Source organism: Chenopodium album, chromosome 26 (genome assembly GCF_948465745.1).
Source record: "Chenopodium album chromosome 26, dcCheAlbu1.1, whole genome shotgun sequence".
NCBI lineage: Eukaryota > Viridiplantae > Streptophyta > Magnoliopsida > Caryophyllales > Amaranthaceae > Chenopodium > Chenopodium album.
In genome coordinates this window covers 6,888,243-6,903,141 of record NC_137859.1, presented here as the reverse complement: position 1 = coordinate 6,903,141, position 14,899 = coordinate 6,888,243, and the positions used below count along the sequence as shown (strand labels likewise).

The 14,899-nt window shown below is 36.2% G+C and overlaps 3 protein-coding genes across 3 annotated transcripts; 1 reads left to right on the top strand and 2 right to left on the bottom strand.

Annotated features, from left to right (window-relative positions):
- Positions 1–1,023: 1,023 nt before the first annotated feature.
- LOC145618331 (RNA pseudouridine synthase 3, mitochondrial-like) lies at positions 1,024–6,574 on the bottom strand. Its single transcript, XM_081673109.1, has 9 exons — positions 6,134–6,574; positions 5,508–5,573; positions 5,226–5,384; positions 5,081–5,128; positions 4,903–4,983; positions 2,589–2,705; positions 2,380–2,481; positions 2,117–2,275; positions 1,024–1,463 (listed from the first exon to the last, which is right to left on the bottom strand). Exons 1-9 carry the CDS (start codon positions 6,509–6,511, stop codon positions 1,089–1,091), a joined length of 1,485 nt encoding a protein of 494 aa, XP_081529235.1. The 5' UTR covers positions 6,512–6,574; the 3' UTR covers positions 1,024–1,088.
- Positions 6,575–8,438: 1,864 nt separating this feature from the next.
- LOC145617849 (putative mitochondrial adenine nucleotide transporter BTL1) lies at positions 8,439–11,488 on the top strand. Its single transcript, XM_081672603.1, has 6 exons — positions 8,439–8,634; positions 8,825–8,950; positions 9,206–9,300; positions 9,977–10,310; positions 10,565–10,802; positions 11,057–11,488. Exons 1-6 carry the CDS (start codon positions 8,608–8,610, stop codon positions 11,305–11,307), a joined length of 1,071 nt encoding a protein of 356 aa, XP_081528729.1. The 5' UTR covers positions 8,439–8,607; the 3' UTR covers positions 11,308–11,488.
- A 347-nt stretch (positions 11,489–11,835) lies between these two features.
- LOC145617415 (reticulon-like protein B23) lies at positions 11,836–14,387 on the bottom strand. Its single transcript, XM_081672118.1, has 4 exons — positions 14,110–14,387; positions 13,571–13,712; positions 13,053–13,122; positions 11,836–12,228 (listed from the first exon to the last, which is right to left on the bottom strand). The coding sequence occupies exons 1-4, from the start codon at positions 14,304–14,306 to the stop codon at positions 12,119–12,121; spliced, it is 519 nt and encodes a 172-aa protein (XP_081528244.1). The 5' UTR covers positions 14,307–14,387; the 3' UTR covers positions 11,836–12,118.
- Between the last annotated feature and the right edge of the window lie 512 nt (positions 14,388–14,899).

Here is a 14,899-nt window from a genome sequence, read left to right as displayed (position 1 = left end):
AAAGAAAAACACGATGCTTTGCCCAAGGTTCAAGGCTTCAAGCCTTCAAGGGTTGTCTATGTTTTTATTTTCCCTCCCAACAAAAGGAAAAAAAAAAAAAAAAAAACAAAGTACTGCTGTACTAGTGTCCTCACTTCTTAGTTTTAACCAATTAATTAAAATCACTTACCCGGGAGTAGCTACTATCGATTACGCCTTCATTGGAACAAATGGAGAACTTAAAATAAGTACGGAGTACATCTTACAACACATTTGGTGTGAAATGTGCTCTTTGTTGAGTTTGGTCCTACAGAAGTTGCAAATGGTGTTCCGAAGAACGTCAATATGACATGTAGGTTCGAACCCCCAATCTCTTTTAAAAAAGATGACTAATTAACCATCTAATTGTTAACATGTAAAAAAATTTACCACAAAGTTCAATTAACAGAAAATAAGATACTCAAATAATAACTCAATCTTAATTTGACAATGATAATTGTAGTTATGGATTGCACGTCTACAACAGTAGCAACCCGAGATAATGCCCGGACTACTCACTAGTTTCATATGTGAAAAAATAATAATGATTTTATTAGGTCGGAAATAGTACTCGCATAAGTGGAATATACTTTCTAATGAAAATTTAATCCCAATACCTCTCTCCTCTTCACCTTCTCCCTCTTATCCCCTTCATTCATCATATACATTCTACCTTTTCTCTTTCTAATGAACTAACAGAGGAAAATTAAGTGTAAATTCCCATAGACATGCCTGCCTTTATTAATAAATATAAATTCAATATGAATGTGAATCATCAAATTATAAACCCTAATGATTGTCCATTACCAGAGGATATATGGCATAGGTACTCCGATATTATCTATGAGTGTCAGCATGATAGAACAAAGCGCTGATCTAACTGCGACTTTTTAGAAAGCGTGTGAAGGGAAATTCAGAAAAATTACTGAATAATTGAGAAGGAAATTGAACTTGAAGACAGTATGCAAACTTTTATTTACATTGAGCTAGCAAAATTGTACAGATTGGAGTGCAGTCTAAACATTTTATACATCTGATGATCTGAAATAGTGAAATGAGCAGGGTGTAATTCAGACCAAATAAGAAGACATGACATTCCAACTGATTTTCATGTGTGAAGGCATAGATGCAACAACACGGAGGACATCAGGTTTCTCATTGAGCTTAGGGTGGTAGTCTGCAGAACTCTGTCCCAAAACTCGGAGGAACTTAGCTATATTAGGGAGAACGAGTTCTCTGCAATGGAGGTGTAGTAATGGAACTTTAGATAAAACACTTCCTTTCTGAATGTCCAAACCTTCTGGCCGCCGCAACTTGTAAGGCTGGCCACTTATTGGCTCAATGTCGACTTGAGGTGTCTGCTTCCACTTCTGATGCACAAACCAACCATACTTGTAATCACCAACAATGGGAGTGCCAAGAGCTTCAGCACAGTGGACTCGCAGCTACAGGTGGCACAAGGATATTATGAAATTATCACCATTTCCAATTGCATAAGAAATGCTTCAGTTTCAATTAAAAAACTGAACATCAAAATGCTGAATCAAGACATGGCCCTTAGCAAAAATTTCACTACCATGAGAGGAATATTGGTAAGCACTGAGCTCTAAACTCCTTTTTAAATGTCCTATCAATGACATTTTAATAATTTTATCTAAATTCATCATGCAGTGGTCTGTATTTTCCAACTACAGCATCAAAAAAGATAAAATTCCAACAGTCCAACTGCATGGAGTTCGATTCCTTTGAGTTAGCTGACTTGCTTAACCCAACAAAAAATACTTTTATCATACCTGATTATACAAAATTTCAAGAAACCTAATCCCTTAACAGTTCTAACTTCTAAGTAAATATGGAACAGAAAAATAGTTTTCCATTTTTACTCAAAGAACAGCAAACATGACTTGTTTCTTCTTTACTATGTGCACAATAGGGAAGAGAACCTAACGCATTGCTGGTGCATCAGGATGAAATTCTCATGGTCAAGCAACCAAATCAGCTATATGAGTGTCTTAACTTATATTCCATGCGTTACTTTTGAATCAAATAGACATCGTAGCTAGCTTACGATAGTGACACAGAAGAGGATAAACTTTACCTGATGTTTCCAGCTGGTATGTGGTCGTAGTTCAATCCATGAACACCCATTGATCATAGGGCCAAGTACCCGATACTCGGTCAAAGCTTCTTGATAAGCTTCTAAACCTGATGGATGAGCCAGCATTACCCTCTCAGATTTTCCATCATCGAGAAGCACCTGTAAAAAATGGCTCCCAACTTTAATAAACCTGATATATGAACAAAAAAGCACCTTTTTTTTCTGTGTGGGGGGCGGAGGATGTGTCAGAGATGAGAGAAAACCTTTGTGAGAGGAGCACATATTACACCTTCCTTTTCTTTGGGGGACCCTATGACCAATGCCCAATATTTCATAAATGTAGCTCCACATGCATCATTCCAGGCCTATAAAACAAATATACTTAATTTAGATTTCAAGATTTGCAACTTCAAACCAAAATGTAGACTAGAATATCATCACTAAATATTGACAGATGGATGAACATCAATACCAGACATGATGTGTTTGCAACATTCATATTGCTGAACAGCTTTTGAAGATAAGAAGTGCTCTCCTTTGTCCTTCCCATCAAAAGGATACCACTACTTTCTCTGTCAAGACGATGTACCTTAAAAGAGACAGGTTGGTAAATAGTAAGATGGATGAAATTAGTATTCCATATTTTCTAATCTGACAAGAGGGGAATATAAGAATACAAGCATTTATATGTCAAAATCAATTGTCAAGTTATAAAAAAACACAACTAAGGAGAAAAATCTATCAATGATAACATAACAGATTCTACAGTACCCCAAAGGCCCATAAATAATAGCAAAAAGCTTCCTCTTATAGAGCCTAGTAGCCTACACATAAGCTAGGAGTCAGACGACCAAATTGATGTACAAAGACTCTGTGAAGACATAAAGTTACCAAACCAAGCAAGCTTTTCATGCTCAATACTTCATTGGCTGAGCTTTGACTAATAGGAAACAATCCCCACAGCTCATTGCATACAATGTCATTAATTTGAGGTATGATAATTATATTTTTAAGTTTGAGTCTAATTTTACATAAACGTCCTATGTGAGTGATTATTATTACTTTCAATTAAGTCATTTCTTCATTCACTACCTTTTATTACCACCTACAGGTATGGTAAAGAGTAAGTAGTAACAATGAAATTAAAGAATGGAAACACTTGATAGTTCAGTAAAAAAATATTTAGATTGGATGTTCAACTATCATCTTCTTACTCTTAATCTTCCTCAATTTTCTAATTCATAGCACTCATTATAAATCAATCAATCAATCAATCAAAGCCTTAATCCCAAAATTGGGGTCGGCTAACATGAACCAAATTTGATTATTCCGTGTAGTCATCAACATAAATCTTTCTCCTCCATCCCTTACGATCCAAAACTTCATCCTCACGTAAATCCATGCACTTCATATCCTTCCTCACTCCTTCCAACCAAGTCATCTTTGGTCTCCCTCTTCCTCGTTTAATCCCTCCATGGTCCCACTCTTCCACTCTTCGCACCGGTGCACCCTCGGGTCTCCGTCTTACATGTCCAAACCAACGCAGACGATTTTCCCTTAATTTATCTACAATGCCCGCCACACCTACTTTCTTGCGAATAACCTCATTTCTGATTCTATTTCTTAAAGTGTTTCCACACATCCACCTTAACATGCGCATTTCCGTAACCTCCATCTTTTTAATATGCTCTTTCTTAGAAGCCCAACATTCTGTACCATAGAGCAACACTGGTCTTATGGCAGTCCTGTAGAATTTTCCCTTCAACTTTAAGGGAATGCTGCGGTCGCATAACACTCCCGTGGCCGCTCTCCATTTAAGCCACCCTGACTTAATCCTGTGGGTCACGTCTTGATCAATGTCACCATTCTTCTGGATGATCGACCCTAGGTACTTAAAACATTCACTCATGGTCAAATCCTTTCCATCCAAACTCACCACTTCATTGCTTGTCCCCCTCTGAGTGCCAAAACGACATACCAAATATTCAGTCTTACTCCGACTTAGCTTAAACCCTCTAGATTCCAACCTTTGCCTCCATTGCTCCAACTTGACATTAACCCCATCCTTAGTCTCATCCACCAAAACGATATCATCTGCGAACAGCATACACCATGGAACCTCATCTTGAATTGGTCTAGTTAATTCATCTAGAACCGTTGCAAAAAGAAAAGGGCTTAATGCAGACCCTTGATGCAATCCGATTGTAATAGGGAAATCTTTTGTCAACCCTCCGCATGTCCTCACATTTGTTGACACATCCCGATACATATCCTTAACTAGGTCTACATACCTTCGTGGGATACCTTTCTTCAACATTGCCCACCAAAGTATCTCTCTTGGCACCTTGTCATATGCCTTCTCTAAATCAATAAAGACCATATGAAGATCTTTCTTCTTTACCCTATAAAACTCCATCATTTGTCTTATCAAATGGATTGCCTCCATAGTAGATCTCCCAGGCATAAAACCAAATTGGTTATCTGAAATTTTTTCTTATATGCTCAAAATTATTGCACATGGATACATCAAGAAAATGGTCACTGTTGAGACAATTTCATCAATAGAGTTGGAAAGAAAAAAGAACAAAATATACACTCTTCAGTGAGCATGGTTCAAAGAGCCCCAACTATAGACTGGATGCAATGTCTAACTCATAAGAGATATTGGGAAATGGGCATGCAAATACTACTCATATTCGCAATAGATATCACTACATAAGCATATACTAACATACTAATGCAAAGCATATACTAACATACTACAAGCAATTGTGACAAAAGCTTACCAACTGAGGACCTTCCTCATAATCATAAGATAAGGCGGCAGCAGCAAGAGCATCCATGCTATTATGAACAGGCAAATTCCCCTGTCACAATGCAGCAAGAGAAAAAATGAGCATTGATTTGATTGCAAGCATACATTACTCTACAGAAAAATATAGACATGCTTTCTAATGCAGTCACCTGCACGGGCAATTTTGGAGGCTTGTTAAGCACAATAATAGCTGAATCCTGAAATTTACAGCAGAAGAGGAGGAATCAGAAAATCAACAAACCGATGCAAAAAAAAAGTAAACATTAATATCAAAGATGATAGCTAGGGACCTGCCTTGTACTTAACAAGCCTCTGCAAGTAAGCTATTTCATCAGCATTTGGATTTAAAGTTCCACATGGTATGGGATCAAATCTCCTTGAAATCCTACTTTCAGCAATTGACACAGGCACAAGAATTTTCGTACCTGCCTTCATTGCTTCATTGTGCTTTATCTGTAGATTAGCTGTAGAATTGTAGGAAAATTAAACCGACATGGAAAATACAGGCAGAAAGAAACTGGAAGTGTACACATTATAAGACGACATTCTCACACAAATCACTGAAATGGACATTACCTTCCTCATAGACGTCTTCCCTGGGATGCTCGACGAGCCATTTGTACTCGGATATTCTATCTGCACCTATAACCAAAATGCAACATAAAAAGATTAGCACACTTCCATTTCCCAATGCTTAATCACATACCCCTATTTTATTTTTCCCCTCATACATAAATTCCCTTCACCTAAAGGCTTAAACTTTCAACATAATTTCAGGGGTGCAACAATCTTAGCTACTATTTACTTCTAGTAAAATTCTGGCTAGCTTACAAATAAGGAACTCCTAGATGTTAACTCATTTGGATAAATGATTAATTAGTGAAAAATTTTACTTTATGCCATAAATTTTACATGAACAATACCCTGAAACCTGAAAGTTTGTCCATTTCAAAGATTAATTTCTAAAATAAATATACTTCACCCCACACATTTACATGAACAATACCCTGAACCTAAATTTTATACATTCTGATGATCGATTAAAGTCTAAACCCCCGTAGATTATACATAAACAATACCCAGAAATTGAAACATGATAATTAAACAGCTAAATACAATTCATTTCACAAAATCAAGAGCTACTAAAAACAGGAAAACCCAGCAATTAGCCAAACATAGAAGAAGCAAGCGAATAAACTCACAAAGCCTTTATTGAAATGAGACTGAATAACAGAATCATGAACTTCATCAAAATAATACTTGACCCAACTAATTGCAGTAACACGGGTATGCTGCTTTCCATTGGGGCATTTCGTCGAACACTTGGCGGGCAAAGGGTCAGAAGGAAACGGAGGAAGTGAAAGAAGCTGACGGGGTTTTGGGCCTTCCTTAGGGCTTCCCAGATGGGCTATATTGTTCACGACCCGAATCACTTGGTCGGGCCCGGTGGGCCGGGGCGGCGATAATCGGGAGTAGTGTCGAAGGGCGGTTGTTAGTGAGCGGAAGTAGCGGTGGTTTCGATGAAGGAAGATGGTCATGGTTAAGTTTGAGGATGATTTTGATGCGAAGAACAGAAGCATGAAGAGTGAGTTAAGTGAGGTGTGGTTGGTACTAAGGTAAGAAAAAAAGAAAACATTAGGAGACCTTCCTCAAGAGGGAATTTGTAATGTAGAAGAAATAATGGGTTTTAAATTAGAGTTATTACATGGTATCGTTAAGTAAGGGTCTGTTCTCTTACGTTGAACTTTAGTTCAAGTCAGTTCAATTGAGTTCACTTCAGCTCAGTTCAATTCAGTTCAGCTTTTATTTTCCTTCTCTAATAAAATATTCAGTTCAGCTCAGTTTAGTTTAGTTCAGCTGAGTTAAGTCAATGAGAACAGGCCCTAAATGACCCACATTTTGTTTTTATATCTATTGTTTGTTCACCTCTCAATAAGGATACGACAAAGTTGACATGATAGAAAATCGGTGAAAGTTGTGAGACCAAAAGTAGGGCGGAGTATGTGAAAGTGAAATTCTTTGTCCAAAAAGGCAAAAAGTAGGGGTGGAGTATGTGAAAGTGAAACTCTTTATCCAAAAAAAAAAAAAAAGTGAGAGCGAAATTATAAAAGTGTTTGTGATCATCGTTTATCATTTATTTAGTTATTGATACACAGTTAGGTAATCCCCTCAATAATAGTCTGGGAGATGTTATGATGTTTGGTTAACATATGGCCATTACATAGACCAATAGCCTTTGTTAAGAAGTAGAACAAAATCATAAATCATAGGTTTGACTTGCTACATGCTTACCTAAGCAGTTCATTATGACTACTCGTGCTAAAGATGGATTAATTATACTTGGACCATTATGAGGAGGGGGCCAAGAAACGGGAGTAGAGCAAGGATCCCTAGGAGAGGGTGGCAATAAGTGATATTTTAACTACTCACGACTAAATTAGTGGTAATTTTAACTACTCACCACTAAATCAGTGGTAATTTTTTACTATCCACAGCTTAAGACGTGACATAATGATGTTTCAATTTGACTCTCATGGCCTCATGTTCAAAGCCGTTACATACTAAGCCATATCAATTTTATCTCTCTGTATCAATCCAAGCCTCAACAAACATAATATACAATTGACATTTGCAAACCAAAAATAATTTAACCGATTGTATAACTAACTTATATTTGATGCTCAACTAACACCCTGACACCATTATTACTCTAATCACATTATACTCTTTATACATTATATAAAGGGGCGGATTTATGATTATTATATTGGTGTCTTGAAAAAGTACTTGTGATTGTCAATTCAATACATGCTTATTATCTTCAAAATTATTCATTTTGAATGTAATAAAAAAAATTTTGAAATATGGTAGAGCATATGTCACCCATGTTCCTTACTAAATACCTACACGACGATAGATATATACCCATCAAGCTATGAAGTTATCCTATGATAGGTAAGAACCAAAAAGAGTGAGCTAAGGGAAGCATATAAACCACTGAAATAATAGCAAGCTATGAAGTTGTCAATCAACAAAACGAGCCAGAAAAGATTGTAAATTCTAATTTTCCTCATGATATAAAGAATGTGTCTTTTAAAATTAATATGGAATTGTATACTCTTACTACTGAGTACATATACATATACCATACTCTTAAACAATCACATCTTGAATCCATCCAACTCAAAGGCTCATTCAAAACTCAACTACAAATCAACAATCACCAATTGTAAGTTGCAACTTATCTCATGTTGTACCATAAATATCTCATGCAAAAAAAAAAATCTAAATAAAAAGCATCCAACTTAAAAAGTGCATAAAAGATGCTCATAAGTTTCTCATCACCCGTGTCACTATACTGCACAATTTCCAGACTACAGACGTTACTTTCTTACCACCAACAACAAGGGCGCGGCACCTCGTCCAACGTTGTTGGTCCCACTTAATTCCCATAAAATTCGTCAAACTTTTTTTTTTTTTTTTTTTTCTAGATTTTCCAAGATTTTTAAGCCCAACAAAAATTAACCCAAACCCATAAACCCTAAAAAAAAAAAACAAATAAAAATAGTTTCTTTGACAGTTCTTCTCAATTTCCTCCCTTTTCGCACCTCTTCAACTCACTGAAGAGGGAGCGACCAGCATATTCAATTTTTTCTTTGATTTCAATTTATTTCAAATGATCCAAAAATCCCCATCTTCTCAGGTATGTCCTACAATCTGTTTCTTTTCCAAAGTTTTGATTTTGATTTTTTTGTCTGTTTTATTTATTTATTTATTTATTTTTTCTGGGTTTCCTTATTGGCTGAAATGGGTATTTGTTGAATTGATTGATGATTTATGTTTTTTTTTTAAATTTTTTTTTTGTAATGATGGGTATAGAATTGAATTTGCAGAATAACAAGCAGTTGGTATTTGGGGATGTCCATGGAGCTGTTTTACTTCCTACACAGATGGAGCTTGAAAAAGCCCAGAATTTGGACCTTAAATTTCAAGTTCCTGACATTGGCAAAGCGTTTCAGGTATATTTATTTATTTGTGTACTTTTTTTTTTTTTTTTTAGAATTTATTCAATCCTTAAGAGGTTTAATTTGGTTTGGTTGCAAATGCATGTGATGAAATTGGACATTAAGTAAGATTTTATCTGCTGTGTATTAGTGTTGGTACCTCATCATGCATGAATAGATATCTTTCAATTGTTTAACATTCGACATCGAATTCTGTTGAGTTGAATTGATGTGTGTAATTGACTGAAATGCTGCTATGATGTGGCTCAGGATTTTATTGGAACCAGAGAAGTAGGTGAATTTCTTAGTGGTGCTCTTGCAGGGGCAATGACAAAGGCTGTTTTAGCACCTCTTGAAACTATCAGGTTTGCTTTCGTTTCGAATAATCTTCATGTTTAATTACTTTTGGCTTGTATATGTATCTACATTGGTTTTGTTCATCCTGAATGCAATGTTAACACTGTTTTGGACAGTAATGATAATCTGTGACCTGAAGTTTCTGATTCTTACTTGCATGTTTCATTTCATCTGACTTTGGAATTGACCCTCTTTATACAGCATGAAAACTAGTTTGACATGGTCTTGTGTAAATAAATGCATGATACCACTTGATGCAAATTAAGCTGTCCTGCTCCTGCATGCTGAAATGTAGCTTTCCTGTATTGTCTTTTATTAAATTGTGATGCCACTCTTCATCTGTTTCTTAGATTTTGTGTTTGGATTTTTTTTTAAGGACTTGTGTGCATGTAATCGTTTTGCATGTCTTTGCTAAAGATTTATTTACTCTGCTTGAAAATTGTAGCAGGCTTGTAACTTAGATGCTGTTTATAAGTCCACAACTCGATCAGAAATTATAGTATTCGGCTTGTTGTCCATAATTTTTGCTATCAGAGATTTTTGACTCATCAGTTAATTTTCTTGATGGATAGTGTTGAATACTGAGGCAATTGAGTTGTACTTCCTTGGTTGCTTGAGTATTTGCTGTTTCAAATTTAAGCGTCTAATTTGGCTGTGCTCTGGAATTTTAACATCTGATATCAGGACAAGAATGGTCGTTGGTGTTGGGTCTAGAAGTATACCTGGAAGCTTCATTGAGGTTGTTCAGCAGCATGGGTGGCAAGGTCTCTGGGCAGGAAATACTATTAACATGCTGCGCATAGTCCCTACTCAAGCAATTGAGCTTGGAACATTTGAGTGGGTCAAGCGAACAATGACATTGACCCAAGAGAAATGGATCCGCGATGGAGATCCTAAGCTTCAATTTGGCGACATCACTTTGACCATTCCTCTCTCATGGTTGTCTCCAGTTGGCCTGGCAGGTGCTTCTGCTGGTATTGCTGGCACACTTGCTTGCCATCCTCTGGAAGTTGTTAAGGTATCTAAGCTGAAGGCTTGCCATCTGTTTTATTATCTTCTTTTCTGATCTTTTTATTTGTTTATTGACATTTACTGATATACGTGAAAAGCCATCATCTTAATTGATAAGCGCATATTAGAAAGCCACTTCTTTTTTATTCTTCGATTTTATTGGGAGGATATGGTGAAAAATGCTGTCGTTCTTGAATACATGGGATTATTCTTTGATGTTTTCTCTGTAAATAACATTGGTTGCTGGCTTCTTTCTGGCAGGATCGATTGACTGTGAGACCTGAGGATTACCCTAATTTAACAGTTGCTCTTGGTAAAATTTACAAAGATGGAGGTTTTCGTGCCTTGTATTCTGGTCTTGCTCCAACCCTTGTGGGGATGCTCCCATACAGCACATGCTATTATTTCATGTATGACAAATTAAAGACGTCTTACTGTGTTGCAAAGGATAAGAAAAAGCTGAACCGTGTTGAGATGCTTTTGCTTGGAGCTGTTTCAGGTGAAACACTAGACTCCATTTTGTTTTTTTTTTTTGTTAAATAAATGCTCTTGAGCTTATTTTGTGCTTTTCTATTGTTGAGAGATCATTCCATGCCATGATAAGCTAGTTCTTTTTTTTTCCTAGGATGATAGGCATTTATGTGGTTAGTTAACTTTGTTCAGTCTTGCTTTGTATGATATATATTCATGTTAGGCGACCTTAAATCATTTTGGGACTAAGGCTTTGTTGTTGTTTTTGTTGTATTTTGGCAGGTCTTACAGCAAGTACAATTAGCTTTCCCCTTGAGGTTGCTAGGAAAAGGTTGATGGTTGGAGCACTACAAGGCAAATGCCCTCCAAATATGGCTGCAGCACTTGCAGAAGTAATTCGGGAAGAAGGTGTAATGGGGCTTTATAGAGGTTGGGGAGCAAGTACTTTGAAAGTCATGCCAAACTCGGGCATCACCTGGATGTTTTATGAAGCCTGGAAAGACATATTACTACTTGAAAGACGCCATTTATAAGCATCTTAAAAACCCTCATCCCCTATTTTAAGAGAGGAGATGATATATGATAATGTTCTTTTGCTTCAATTAGAATTTTGCTCATTGGCCCTCTATTACAACCATATTGAGAGGCTGTGTACCATTTCAAAGGAGAGAAATCTAATTATCTAGCTTCTTTAGGATTTAGGAGTTCCAACTACATTGACTGAGTCACTAATCTTGTTTCGGCTTAAACTTTGTTAATTAATGAAGAATATCTGTGAAACTACTCTAATTACTGTGTTTCTTGAAGCACAATACCCGCGGCCTACCCCACCGTGTTAGTGTTTGGGGGATAAATTGCTTTGTTTGCCATTTAAAGATTACCAATTCATTGGTGTTGAGCTCCGCTTGTCACTGTTGAAATCTTCGGTAAAGACATTGCAGTTCAGTTGCAAAATTAGCATGTTTCTCCGTAAAATAAATTTGTAAAAATTCACCAAATAACAAAAGGAGCCAAAACAGTAGAAAAAACTACAATTTCCTCCAATTCTAATTAGCATTGTAACTTTGTGAGCATTGAAACCACATAAAGAGTATGAACACTTCACGCTTTATTACAAAATAAGGAGGCATTTAACTCATTAACACAATTGATTTAACAATTGCTACTCCGTACTATTTACCAAAATTGTGACACATACAACTAAAATCGAATGACAGCTACAATTAGTACACCAGTAATTGGTAAAGTACATTTAATTTTCATATACAGGTATGGCAGAGGGGTATAGTTGGTGTAGTATACAGGAATGTCAGAGGAACGAGACCTGCTGTATACTCGTACATATTAATCCTGTATTTCTACTGCGCTCTCTCTTCTTGCTAAATACTGAGATAGTCGACTACTGAGCGGCAGTGAGCTCTCGACAAACATGTAGAGGCAAAATAAACACAAACCTGAACGAAAATAACACCATAAGTTAGCTATGCAATAAACGGATGATCTGGATGTAACCAATACAAACACAATGGTAAGAATGACCAGTAGTATATTCAAAGCCCTAATTGGCAGACATTATCAACAAGGAAGAGCATGAAAAAAAAAAATGAGTTGACTAGGGAGAAATGAGTAGCATACGCCATGTACAATCCTTTGCCACATATAAAAGAGAATAAAAAGGCGATTAGAAAATGCAAATTGATTATGCTAGTATGACACGTAATCATCCTCAATGCCTCAAACCCCACAAACAAGAAAATATTGTGATCTTGAAAAACCTGAAATAAGTCTGTAGCATGGCCAAATAAAACCTGAGTCTTGAACTCTGAATGGAGTAAGCAACCCAAGTGGGTGCAAGTCATCGAAAGTAAAACTACAATCAAGGGCATAGAGAAAGCATGATGAAAGGCCACTCAACGATGTTACATAGCCATGGCAAGGAAAGCAATTTCAAAGACCAGGCCGAGGCCAGTGAAATTTGCGGAAAAAAAAAAAACCCCAAACACCTGCCTAAATGATTCCTACTGAAACTGAAAAGTATAACCAGCCAGGAAGCCAGTGATGATCTTGAAAGATGCAAATAGCAATAGCAATTTATTAGAAACTTATGACTACTGCGTATTTAATAGATACACCAGAACATCAGAGGTTCATTTTCAAATAAACAATGCAGAGTCACTCTTCTTTAATTTGAAACTTGCAACAAAGAACAAACATTAAGTTGCATAAAATTTACCAATTGAAGCACATAATACATAAGGAAACGGGTAAAGGAAGGTACCAGCATAAGCAACTGTCACCCCAGAGACTATCCTTCCCAGAACTGACAGAAAGTAGAGACTGACAACCACCTGTAAGACACACAGAAGTACCAATCTGTGACACCAGATTCTTCTCTAAACATCCATACCAGATCACAATTCACAAACGTGGCAACTAATACTAGGTCCATCACATGGTCAAGACAGATTTATTAGAGCAACTTGAAGAAATACGGCATCCATAACAACATTTACTAAGACTAAAAACAACAAAACATAACATATAATAAGAGTAAAATTGATCTTCCATATCTATACGGACACAGGTATGTTCTGGTATCACACAATTAATGTCATAAGGTTCGCAATCATAATAAGAACAAGACTCTTAAAAGAGAATGCACATCCCATTTTTGCCCCACTATTGACAAATTCTGAGAAACACAAGCAATAAGAAAACTTTATACAATGCATATGAATGTGAATCACCATAACCAAGAAGAAGTACAAGAGGCACATAAGACTAAGAATTATATACCCGAACAAAGAGCCTCTTATCATGACCCGTAGCCGCGACTCGAAGAACAGACTCAGCAGCTCCAACAGTATTAGCCAAACACGCAAAAATACTGTTGGCAGTGTCTTGTGAAATCTGCCATTCTAATGGATCAACTGGCACCCTGCATTTGCATAGAGTACAATACAACTAAAATACAATCCAAACCCAAAATTAATAAACTTTCAACAGTTCTTTTCCCGAAGTTCAATTGCATATCACAAAAAAATAAAATCAAAAACCCAATTCTTCAATTCAAATATAAAAACTTCCCAAAAAGTATTAAAATTATAAAGATCAACTACAAGAAAACTTCAAAGGGTTCGCATTACAGCAGCAAAATTAAGCCCCACATCATCACCCTCATCAATTAGAAACCAAACCCTAGAAAGAAATCTCAAAATGGGTAATTCAATTTTACAAAAAACCCAATCAAAATTGGGGAAAACAACAAAACCCCAACAAGGAAAAAAAAAAAAGGGGGAAATCACAAAATCAATGAAAAAGAAGAAATCACATACGAAATATTGAAATGGCGGAAGAGGAGGCCGAGAATGGCGAGAGAACAGAGAACAACGAGGAAGACATCGGAAAGAAGAGAGAGAAAACTGGAATTGCGGAAACAACAATGGTAATAAATCAATGTTCCGCTAATTAGCAAAACAATTGCTTTTCCTCCTTGTTGGCCTTGATGTTGCTGCAAATCGTCGTCTTCCATTTTTCTCTCACTTTGATCAAATTTGGGGGTTTTTCAGTTTTGACAGTTTCTTTCTGGTAAGGTTTGCTACTTTACTTTTTTTTTTTTTTTTTTTTTAAGAACTTGCTACTTTACTAGTTTAGGGGCATTTTAGCACTTTTATTTTGGCTTTGAAGTTGTGATAGTTTTCAAATGGCTACAATAATATTGTAGCCATTATACTAGATTAAATCTCAGCCATTCATTAGATTTTGACTAATCAAAACCTTTTATTAGGATGACTTTGTAATTTACAAAATAATTCCAAAAAAAAAAAAAAAAAAAACTGCAATACACGTTCATTCAGTTTCTATCCTTCAATGTCCTCAAAAAGAAAAAAAATATTCCTTCAATTACTGTACTTTAATTTGCTTTGCTCCATTATTTCATTCATTTGCGATTACTATATTATGAAAATAAATTTATAAATCACAAATCCTCGCACATGGGATGACCACATCGGATGATGGAAGTTGGGTGATTTATTTTAAAGTATGACCAAGGGCAGTGAGGGCGATCGAAGTGAGAAAAGATGGCATATTTCTGAAACCAGGAGTTAATTTGGGTGATGAATT